General features: G+C 38.3%; 1 protein-coding gene across 1 annotated transcript; it reads right to left on the bottom strand.

Annotated features, from left to right (window-relative positions):
• Positions 1–431: 431 nt before the first annotated feature.
• On the bottom strand, positions 432–6,686 carry LYZ (lysozyme). Its single transcript, XM_027106987.1, has 4 exons — positions 6,476–6,686; positions 5,080–5,244; positions 2,674–2,752; positions 432–1,360 (listed from the first exon to the last, which is right to left on the bottom strand). Exons 1-4 carry the CDS (start codon positions 6,609–6,611, stop codon positions 1,294–1,296), a joined length of 447 nt encoding a protein of 148 aa, XP_026962788.1. The 5' UTR covers positions 6,612–6,686; the 3' UTR covers positions 432–1,293.
• Between the last annotated feature and the right edge of the window lie 5,438 nt (positions 6,687–12,124).

The following is a 12,124-nucleotide window of genomic DNA, read 5'->3' as shown; positions in this document are numbered from 1 at the left end:
CAGGGGACACGGGTTCGTGCCCCAGTCTGGGAAGATCCCACATGCCGCGGAGCGGCTGGGCCCGTGAGCCATGGCCGCTGAGCCTGCGCGTCCGGAGCCTGTGCTCCGCAACGGGAGAGGCCATAACAGTGAAAAAGTGAGGGGAATTCCCTGACAGTCCAGTGGTTAAGACTCCACACTTTCACTGCTGAGCGTGCGGGTTCAATCCCTGGTCAGGGAACTAAGATCCCACAAGCCGCGCAGCACGGCCAAAAAAAAAAAAAAAAAAAGTGACATCTGTCAGCATGTTTTTGGATTTTTCCAGCAATATCCAGCTGTTTCGGTACAGGTGAGGATGTAGGAAACACTAAGTGTCAGATCATTTTTTTCCAAATATATACATATGTATTTCTTCAGAGATACTAAAGGGCTCTAAACAAAGAGACAAGGTATGAATTGCAAATCTTTTAATGAAAATGTTTGTATTTTTTACAGCATGCAGAATTTCACACCTGTGGTTAATTAGCAATTATTTCAATACTTGAAAACTCACCTGCCTCTGAATTTGTCATAATGCATGAATCTAACTTAATAAAATTAAGGAAAAGCAACAGGTCATCTAATCCCTCTTTATATTCCTTCATGACCAGCAAGACGCATAAATGAGTTCTTTAAAAGGGATAAGATAGATTGATATATAAATTGTGAGTTTATATTTAAAGCTGTGTAAATGCAACATTTCTAAGAAAACATTCAAATCAAAGGTCACACTTTATGGAAACAAAATTCTTAATTCAGGCTGTTTTTATTTTTAGCCACTTGGCACTCTGCTCTTTTTAAAATTTTATATTGCCCAACAAAGAGTGGTTATCTTTTACTGTTTTGGGAGATGACAGAACAGATGAAGGTGTCACATGCCTACACAAGTGGGATTTTGCCTAAGATCAATTTGTTTAAACATATTCTTTGGTTATATTTTTATTGCATATTGGGGAGTACTTATATCATTCAAAATTAAGTCTGGGTTATTTCTTTGATTAAGAACTGAATGTACTGGACATATATTTGATAATTAAGATTTTAGACAAATATTCACCAGCATTAGTTCTATTAGCAAACCAAAAAATATTGTAGGCCTAATATAAAACAATAAACACATGAGGTAAACATTAAGCCTCTTAGAAGAAAGACCATATGCTCCTGCTTCTGTAAAAACATTATTTGTTTGAAAGAATGGTAGTATGACCTTTCGCTCAACTATTACTTCCTTAATGTGAAAAAGAGACAATGAGCTGAAGAAAGAAAACTCCACAGTTACACTCCGCAACCCTGAACATATGTCCTGAGATCTTGGTTTTGACAGTGACTTCTCCATGCCACCCTGCAGAGAAAGATGAAACACATGGTAATAAGGTTAAAACATACCTTCATTGTAATACACATACTTCAAATCCTTTGGGAGAACAAAATAGTTTATCAATACTGAAATACAGGCTACAGATCAATCCAAGTATTAAATGGAGATATGTATACCAAGTACTTCCTGTCTCTCCCCAAGCCTTCACTAGAGCACAGAATGCTGAAGAAGAATGTTGAGTCCCGTGTAGTCCACAACTGCAAAGTACATTCCACATTTACTTAATTACAAAAATAATTTCAAGATATGACAAGGAGTTCAAAGAGTGGGGAAAATCTTAAAAACTCTAGAAATTGGGACTTCCCTGGTGGTACAGTGGTTGAGAATCCGCCTTCTAATGCCGGGGATGCGGGTTCGAACTCTGGTCAGGGAAGTAAGATCCCGCATGCCACGGGGCAACTAAGCCCGCATGGCACAACTACTGAGCCCGAGCACCACAGCTAGAGAGCCCATGTGCTCTGAAGCCCGTGCGCCAAAACTAGAGAGAAGTCCGCGCACGGCAACGAAGAGCCCGTGAGCTGCCACGAGGACCCGATGCAGCCAAAAATAATAAATAAATAAATATTTTTAAAAAAGAAAAAAACTCTAGAAATCCCCTAAAAAAAATTTGAGGAGTAAAAGTATAAGATTCTGAATCAGTTAACGTAGATGGTTTCTATGTGATACGTTGTTTAGCATATATACCTAAAGCTGCAATTTTCAGTTCTCAGTAGCATACGTTGGTCTTTGGAAATATTCCCTCACTTCTCTCATAACAGTAGGGTAAAACAGCTCTCCCCTTTAATGATTAACACATAGCATGCTCTGTAACAGGAACTAACATAGTGTTGTAGGTCCATTATACTGCAAACACAGAGAAACGAACATACAAACAAACTCATAGAAAAAGAGGTTGGATTTGTGGTTACCAGAGGTGGAGGTTGTGGGTGGTGTGAGGGGAGGGGATTGGATGAAGGCAGTCAAAGGTACTACAAACTTCCAGTGATAAGTACTAAAGATATAATGTACAACATGATATATATAATTAACACTGCTGTATGTTATATACGAAAGTTGTTGAGAGAATAAATCCTGAGACTTTGCATCACACACACAAATTTTTTCTTCTATTTCTTTAATTTTGTATCCATATGAGATAATGGATGTTCACTAAACTTATTATGATAATCATTTCATGATGTATGTAAGTCAAATCATTATGCTGTACACCTTAAACTTATACAGTGCTGTATGTCAATTACATCTCAATAAAACTGGAAGGGACAAAAAAAGCATACCATGCTCTAATGCCTTGTGGATCTCTGACAACCCTCTTTGCACATCTTACAGCTTCAGTGATGTCATCTTTCAGCAACGCTGAAAAAGAAGTGGTGAGAAATGGAAACAATGCTCATAGAAATTTCATTTTAAGTTTAGGTTCAGCCAGCTTCATTCTCTTAGGCTGAGAAAAGAACAACTAAAATTATTTTTTAAGAGTCCATGTATCTGTGAATGTGGGGGGAAAACTCTTTCTTCATTCCATCCCATTTGGCATGAAATAAACCATTCTGTTTCTCATTTACCAAAGTCATTGGAAGCTCTGGAATTATTCACTAATGTGATAGAAGGTTCTCTTTTTACTAGGCACTGTAAAAAACAAACCAAAACAGAAACAAACCAACAAGTAGAAACCGGTCTAGCACTTTTTTGCTCAGCAATTCTACTACTGGAAATTCACCCTAAAGAAATAATAAGAGATGTACCCAAAGATGTATGTACAAGGTGTTTCATAGCAATTAATAATAGGGGAAAATGGAAACAGCCTAAGTGCTTAACATTAAGAGTTGGATTGATAAATTACAGAATATTTATAAAGTGGAATTCTATTCATCTTTAAAAAATAATAAAGATTGGTATTTGTTGACAAAAATAATTTTGTGTAATAAAGAGCAAATTGTAAAGCAGTAAATATAGTACAATTTCATTTTTGTTGAAACACACATTGCTTACATGTTTGTATGTGTGTACATATGTGTATAACATAGCTTTACATTCATATATGTAAGTGATACATATCCTCAAAGAATATATGTATACCAAAAGTTTCCAGTGGTCATACATCTCTGGGTAGTAAGAATGTTTTTTCAATGACCACAGATTATTATATAATACAGAATATTTTTTTAAATAAATTAACTGGATACAAAAGAATATTCTAAGACGAATGTTCTCTTTTAATATTTAAAAATTAACAATATCAATTTTGTGATACTTCTCCAGTATTTTATGTACTAAAGATTCCACATGTTCTCTCTCTTTTAAAAGGAACTGAATAGGGCTTCCCTGGTGACGCAGTGGTTGAGAATCTGCCTGCCAATGCAGGGAATACGGGTTCGAGCCCTGGTCTGGGAAGATCCCGCATGCCGCGGAGCAACTGAGCCTGTGAGCCACAGCTACTGAGCCTGCGCGTCTGGAGCTTGTGCTCCACAACAAGAGAGGCTGCGACAGTGAGAGGCCCGCGTACCGCGACGAAGAGTGGCCCCCGCTCCCCGCAACTAGAGAAAGCCCACGCACAGACACGAAGACCCAACACAGCCAAAAATAATAAATAAATAAATAAAATCAAAAAAAAAAAAAAAAAGGAACTGAATAGAATATTTGTTTCACCCCAATTAAACAAATCCGTAAATTAACTTGTTAGAATAACAATGTTTATATAGGAACTATATTTTTTGGAGATGCAAACTAAAGAATTTAGAAATGAAATGTCATAATGTTTCTAATTCACTTTAAAATCACTCAGCAAAAAAAAAATATATATATATATAAAAAATATATACATAAAAGAAGTAAATATGACAAAATGTTTTACTGTTAAAGTACATGATGAGCATATTGATGTTTATTATACTAATATACTAATGTTTCTAATTTTCCATATATTTAAAACATTTCATAATAAATAAAAAGTAAAAACAATTTTTTTAAAAGGACCACACATATTCCTCCTCTTTGGTTAACTACTAATCCTTTCATTTTCCAATAAAGGAGGGTAGATTAAAAAAAAAAAATGACCACACACCAAATTATCCCTAAACCTCCCCAAACAAGGTAAGTAGGAGGAATGGCATTGTTCTTTTTTTTTTCCTTTTTTTAAAATTTTATTTTATTTTATTTATTTTTTTAACATCTTTACTGGAGTATAATTGCTTTACAATGGTGTGTTAGTTTCTGCTGTATAACAAAGTGAATCAGCTATACGTATACATATATCCCCATATCCCCTCCCTCTTGCGTCTCCCTGCCACCCTCCCTATCCCACCCCTCTAGGTGGTCACAAAGCACTAAGTTGATCTCCCTGTACTATGTGGCTGCTTCCCACTAGCTATCTATTTTACATTTGGTAGTGTACATATGTCCAATTGGCATTGTTCTTTACAAAGCATCAACAAGTCCAGTTATAATAAAGTGATGTCATTCCAGAAGCTTTTGTATGTTAGAAAACAGCAAACTTTTATGATACCAGCTCTTTAATTTCTTCCTTAAGGAATTATGAGAATAATAAAGAGTTTCTAGAAGTTAAGGTGGAGTTTTTCTAGGTCCCTGATGAACCCTTCAAGACCTTTTCATTTGTATTGAATCTCTATTCTTGTAAGTATAACCAGATGGATCCTGTGCCATCACTCAACATTATCTTGTCTTACCACTGCAGGGCATGCCACAGGCGTTATGTGCTCTTGGGGTTTTGCCATCATTACACCAGTAGCGGCTATTGATTTGAAATATCCCATAGTCAGTGCTTCGGCTTCCAGGATTGTAGTTTGTAGCTTGTGTGTTATAATTGCTTTCCCATTTGGCCAAACACATCCCTGAAAAAAACGTATTTTAAGTAATAAACAGCAACACCATATGGTTTATAGTTCATAGCATAATTATATAGTTCTATTTAACTAATTCTATTTTACTAACGACTTTATAAAGATGTAGTTTACTTGTAAAATATTTTAACACTTTGGTGTTAAAGGGCCCTTAGAATTCTTTTGTTAGCAAATCATTTGGTAATACTAATGAAACAAGGTAACATATTTTTTAAAATATTAAAATAGCTGTTTCTTCCATTGCTATTACCCTTCCCCTGCTCCCATCCCTCAGGTAAGATTCAGCCTAGAATAGGAAAATCAACAGAGATGTTGAGTGGGTTTGGTAATTAGCAGCAGATGCATATGCTAATGCTTTTTATTAGGAAAAATAAGGATTTTCTGGGAGAAAGAAAATTTCTTATGATACCTAAAGATGAATTTGGATATCAAATTAGAATCCAGACAACAGGAGTCATAGAATAGGAAAGACTGTGTCATCCATCCACCCATCTAGCCATTTGCTCATTCATTCAAAAATAGTTATGGAGGGGAAATGTCTGAATTCAATCTGAAAAATTCAGTGATTACATTGGCAGATATGGACTAAAATATAAAGTAACTTTTACTTAGGGCACATCTTGAATTCTGTGGAAGAAAATGAAAAATAATCAACTAGAGTAAGAATAAAATGTCATTTCATGCTGCATTTCAGGAATCCTTATATAGATATTGACTGAGGGGAAATAGGTTCCTACTGTCCCTGTTTTAAGAATTCAATGTAATTTTTTAAAAACTTTGCTGTTAAAAACCCAACATCATGGTAGGGGGATTAAAAATGAAAAAAATACTACATTACTCAGGCCTGCAGAACCCAAGTTCCAAATTGGAAATGGCTGGAGTCCAACACCAAGGGCTTGATAGACATATCCTCGGTGCACAAATGAATCTTTGAGTCAGCTTACATGTGCCAGCGGGCAAATTTAGTGGCACTAGAGGCGTACAACGGGTCCTGGCATGCTAAAAATGGTACAGAATTTGGTCCTCCCATGCCTCAATCCTTCACCTGGTACATCTGATTCTAAAGGAACAAGTTGATGTTCTTAACCATTTTAAGTGTACAAACCATCAAAGGAATAAAAAAGTCCATTCACTCGAAGTCCCTTTCTTATTCTTCATCCTCTATGAGTATCTGTTCCACACCTGGCTAACTATTTGGACGGATGAAGAAGAGTTAACTTACAGTTTGCCAGGCTGACTCCCCTATAGCCATCCAATCCAAGTCTTTTCAGAGTTCTGGCAAGCTCACACCTCTCAAAGGTCTTGCCCTGGACAGCGACAGAAAGGAGGAGAAGCCCCAGAATAAGGACAGCCTTCATGCTGACTGAGAAGCCAGACCTCCAGGCTGGCCAGGGTGAGCTGGCCCTGGTATTTAGCGTCTTTTCACTTCCTTCTTCTCCGAGTGGTCTGGCAGCTCCACCCTTTGAGACAGGTGGAAAACAGGAACCGTTTATTGGTCCACTGTCTTTAAAAGTTTTCTTCCTTATGTTTGAAGAGGGATATTCTGAGGTCCTAAGGATGACCTGCAAGAAAATAATGAAATGACATTGCTCAAGAAGAATTGGGATTAGCACTATTGCCAAAAGAGGAACTTCCTCTTATTTTATCATGAATTTCAGCAACTATAAAGGAAAAAAACTGAACATTTTACGTAACTGCAAATGAGCTCCAATCTTTGATTAATATTCATTTTCATTAAATTGTTTTATGTGCCTTCACTATGTTGTCTTCATCTTTTTCACTTAAAATTACTTTATATAATTTCCACAAAAGAACACGACACTCTGTTGTTTTGATAGTTACATAGCACAACACCATGCTGCTCAGCCAGATTCCTATACTAACTTCTTTGGTTACTATTGTAAACTCTTAATTTATAAACCAATGTTTACTATTATAAATAAGTCTCATGTCAACAACATTCCTAACTCCTTTCTGACAATGCCTTACTTCACATTTCCATGTTAGAACATAAAGGGTCATTACAAAGCAAGGGAACTTTATAGCAAAACCTACAGAAGAATACCAGAATATATCACCAAAAAATCTTGCCCTTTGGCATGAGAATGATTTTGAGCTGAAGGCAATTGAAAAGAAGCAGATCCGAGAAAAGTTCTCTGTCCTCCCCCTATTTTCTTGAAAGCAGAACATAAATTTGTGCAGAAATTAATCACCTACAACCCTAGACACTTAGCCCCAAGACAGCACCAGAGGACTCTACAAAACAACATTTACTGACTAGCTATTATCTTCCATTGGTTTCTTATATATTGATCGTCCCACAATTTGCCACCCTTGGAAGCCTAGTGCTTGTTGCTCCTCTAAAAATATATTGTTCTTTGGTTAAGAGGATATGTAAGTCCAAGTTCTAGCCACCTCTTTGAGTTACTCATCCCTGCATTTCTTATAAGTATATATGAGATATATATATTAATAAACTTGTTCTCTTGTTAATCTGTCTTTTGTTCCACAGCCCCAGCCAAAAACCTAAAAGGGTAAAAGGAAACAAATTTTTCCTCCTGTACAGTTTCTGGTGATGGGACAGTAAAAGGCTGGAACACTCTACTCTCCCTAGAGACTGTAGTTTAGATATGGGATAACTGACAACAGACCAGCAGAAGGTAAGAATTCTTACCATGTCAGTCTCCCAGATCTCTGTCTGTAGTGGACAGTCAAGAGAGGAGGATAAACATTTCTCCTTGTCCCTTCCTTTCCAAATGCACAGTGGCATGAGAAAAACATTTGTGAAGATAGATCTTGAACCGTGACTTTTGTGATTTTGTTGTTGGTAATCAACACATATGGGTATTGATTCTTAGCCCCCCAGAAAGAGTCATGTTTTCCTGTGTCTCTGTCTTTTGTGTCATTTGTCATAAGGATGAAAAACCGTAAGATGAGAATCTCCTTTTGTCTCATTTTATGTACTGAGAACTTGGCTTTGTAACCGGTGAGAATATTCCCTCTGGTTTCTGCCACTTTGGGGGTGCAGACTGTCTGTCAGGCTTGCATCAGCAGCTAGTCAGCCAGCTAAGAGCCTAAGACATGAAGTGACAGGCAACATTCTCTTTGTCGAACCATGCTGGCTCTCAGGGGAGTTTGTCTTAATAAAGGGTCTCAGTCCATAAGGGGCCTTTATCGCCTCTACCTTCATTGCCTTGTTTGTGAGGGAAAAATTCTCATCCCAGTATCCCCTTTCTGGTAACACAGATAAGTAGGTCAGTGATTTCAGGTGTCTCACTTTGTGGGAGATAGATGTTTCTCTGACACCTGTGACAATGAAGGTCTTTGCTTTCTTAGGCTACCTCTGGAGTGGCTCTGCATCTTGAGAGGGTTACATTTCTTAGGGGACACATTTTGTGTCCATGGTTAAGCCTTGAAATTGGTTTTAAGACATAAAAGAGGGCTTCCCTGGTGGCGCAGTGGTTGAGAGTCCGCCTGCCGATGCAGGGGACACGGGTTCGTGCCCTGGTCCGGGAGGATCCCACATGCCACGGAGCGGCTGGGCCCGTGAGCCATGGCCGCTGAGCCTACACGTCCGGAGCCTGTGCTCCACAACGGGAGAGGCCACAACAGTGAGAGGCCCGCGTACCGCAAAAAAAAAAAAAAGAAAAAAAAGATTTACCAGTTTGGAGTCACAGTTGAAATAGGTATATTAAAGATTTGGACTTTTACATCTGAAAGGATTTTTAAGAGAGCCCTCATCTTAAACAGATGTCCTACTGGTACCTATGGGAAGATCAGATTGAAGAAAGGAAGGAAGGAAGGAAGGAAGGAAGGAAGGAAGGAAGGAAGGAAGGAAGGAAGGAAGAAAGGAAGGAAGGAAGGAAGGAAGGAAGGAAGAAGAGAGATACAGAGGAATACGTTGGCTAGTGTGAGAAAAAACAAAACACTTCCTTAACAAGATTAGGAGGGGAAGATCAGAGAACAAATGTCAAGAAGTGCAGGTGGCACTCAAGCAGGTGTACAACTTATGTAAATATTGATAGCCAGGAAATAGCTTTGAAGGTTCAGAAAATACACAGGAAGAGCTGATTTATTGTCCCTTACTCTGTAAGCAGACCCCACCAGGTCCAGACCTTCCCCGTATCTTGGGCCGGCACTACAAAAAAAAAAAAAAATCACTGAACTATCCTATCTTATTGTTAAACAAAAGAGAAACATTACAGTAATTATCCTAGATTTCTGATAGTAGGCAAATATGCCCGAGTTCCTTCTTAGATAAAACCTACAATCCTTTCTCAGTCCGTTGGAAATATTGATCTTACTATATCTTTGAAATGTAAGCATCCAAAGAGATAATTGTTGGAACTTCCCTGGTGGGACAATGGTTAAGAATCCACCTGCCAATGCAAGGGACAAAGGTTTGAGCCCTGGTCTGGGAAGATCCCACATGCCACGAGCAACTAAGGCTGTGCGTCACAACTACTGAGCCTGCGGTCTAGAGCCCGTGAGCCACAACTACTGAGCCCACGTGCCACAACTACAAAAGCCTAGAGGCCATGCTCCGCAACAAGAGAAGCCACCACAATGAGAAGCCCGCGCACCTCAACGAAGAGTAGCCCCTGCTAGCTGCAACTAGAGAAAGCCCGTGCACAGCAACAAAGACCCAATGCAGCCAAAAATAAATAAATAAATGCATTTATTAAAAATAAAAAAATAAAGATAATTGTTGGCTAAAGCAACCATGGGACTGGAAAAAAAAAGAGAGAGAGAGTTTTAAAAAGAAACTGCTATTTTATATTTCCATAAGCTCCCTTGCCCCAAATTTTGTCCACAGCCTCCATAAGATCATGTATTAAAGAAAAGTAAAATTCTTAAAAGTCTTTTCCACAAATATTGGTAAAAGCTTCAGCCATCTGAGCAGGTAAACTTAACTTGTTCAATCTGCCAGAAACACCATTTAGATCCAACTATTCTTTTCTTTTGCGGTATGCGGGCCTCTCACTGTTGCGGAGCACAGGCTCCGGACGCGCGGGCTCAGCGGCCGTGGCTCATGGGCCCAGCTGCTCCGTGGCATGTGGGATCTTCCCGGACCGGGGCACGAGCCCGTGTCCCCTGCATCGGCAGGCGGACTCTCAACCACTGTGCCACCAGGGAAGCCCCCAACTATTCTTTTATAAGCTAGTGAGTTTTGTACTACTGTACCTGATATGTGGCTAAAATTTTTAAATGAAATCTATAAGATCTCTGTTTTCATCTGTCTATGTGTCTATGTATATCTATATATGTATGTTATGTATATGTGAGATTTTTTTCCCTCTGGATAGTATTCCTAAAAACTTGTGAAAGAGCTCTATTTAATTGGCTTAAAGAAAATACAGGCACTTATATAAATTAAGACTAGTCAAATAAGTTTATGTTATCTCTACTAGATGCCTGAGATTATAAAATCATAAATTTAGCCTAAGGAAATAAAGTTACAACAAAAACGATTTTCTTCATGTATGTCAACGTGGTAGGGGAAAAAAAGCCATGTTTAAATGTTTGGGGTCTTTGCTTCTGTGATTTTTGCTACTTGCCTAGTTTGTCAACAACAAAAATAACTTAAAATGATGGTTAACTTTTCATATCTCATGAAATTTTCACGGCAACTCAAGAATAATTGTTAAGAACACATGAATTAAATGGATGTAAGTGGGAGAAAAGTTTGTAAATGAATTTTGCAACAATCATTATGTTCTATAAAATATGTCTGCTTAAAAATAGTTTCCAAAATCTATTCGTAACCCTAACTGTATATGATGGATATTCATTGAATATCTAGATAATTTCCAAATAAGAGAAAATACTGAAACATTAATTGCCAAACATAGGTTAAGGTTATCTGCTTTTGACTTCTTATTACAGAGAAACTAAAGATATTTGGGTCTGTTAATAACATGTTCTTTTTGCCACTTTAAAAAAATTGTACTATAAAAAGGCATATGTCTCTAGAAATTGCAAAATGATGTATTCTTGGGAATTCCCTGGCAATCCAGTGCTTAGGACTTGGTGCATTCATTGTCGGGGCCCGGGTTCAATCCCTGGTTGGGGAACTAAGATCCCACAAGCTGTGCAGTGCTGCCAAAAAATAAATAAAAAGTAAAAGGAGCAAATAAGATAGAAGATGTGGGTTCTAGGAAACAGGGTTCTAATACAGGAAAGAGGAGAAGGGAAATTATAGAGATGAAGGGAGAAGTGTCCCTGTGGACTCCCTAGGGAAAACCAGAAGAGATGGCCTGGAATGTCTGAACCTATTGAAGGGAGTTTGACAACTCTGGCTGAGACTTTGGGTAATGAATTAATACATGAATAAATACATGGAAAACTAAGCAAACAGAAAAGTAAGGCAATTATTAACTCCAAGGAAACCAAAAAACTTAAGAATAGAAATACAACCAAATTATACCATCAAATTATACTCATCTGTGAGTGTTTGTGCAGTGTTTGTACTGACACTGATAAATCAAAATTGTCTGTATTAATGAAAAGAGGCATTGGCATGAGTTTTGTCAAAAGGTATAAATAATCACTTGTTAGTGAAGCAGTGTCATTTTCTTGAAGCCATTATGGACCCTGGAAGACCACGGTCAGGGCAGCTGCACTCACTGCATTCTCCAGCTGATGCCGTCCTTGTGTAGTTTGGCTCAGGGGTGCAGAGGACCTAGTCTCATCTCTGCTGTGGCAGCATGGCTGCTAGGAGAATTTGGAGGGGTGGGGCAGTTGGGAGGGCTGTGGCGGGGAACACCGCAGGGCTCTCTGGGGGAGCCCACATGTTGAAAGGTTAAGGTGGAGTAAATTCTTCTTCAACTAATGTGGCATGTAACAGCCTTGTGAAACAGGACCAGCACAC

This window comes from Aethalodelphis obliquidens, unplaced genomic scaffold (genome assembly GCF_003676395.1).
Source record: "Aethalodelphis obliquidens isolate GAN/ISIS:26980383/991018 unplaced genomic scaffold, ASM367639v1 scaffold8, whole genome shotgun sequence".
Lineage (NCBI taxonomy): Eukaryota > Metazoa > Chordata > Mammalia > Artiodactyla > Delphinidae > Aethalodelphis > Aethalodelphis obliquidens.
The sequence above is the reverse complement of the archived record's forward strand: the minus strand, read 5'-3'. Positions and strand labels throughout refer to the sequence as shown.

Excerpts from the sequence above, each read along its gene's own strand:
- LYZ (XM_027106987.1), bottom strand. The coding sequence starts at position 6,611 with ATGAAGGCTGTCCTTATTCTGGGGCTTCTCCTCCTTTCTGTCGCTGTC. Across the intron at positions 5,245-6,475 it reads GGGAGTCAGCCTGGCAAACT|GGATGTGTTTGGCCAAATGG; the intron begins GTAAGTTAACTC and ends CGTTTTTTTCAG. Across the intron at positions 2,753-5,079 it reads CTGTGGCATGCCCTGCAGTG|CGTTGCTGAAAGATGACATC; the intron begins GTAAGACAAGAT and ends CTTCTTTTTCAG.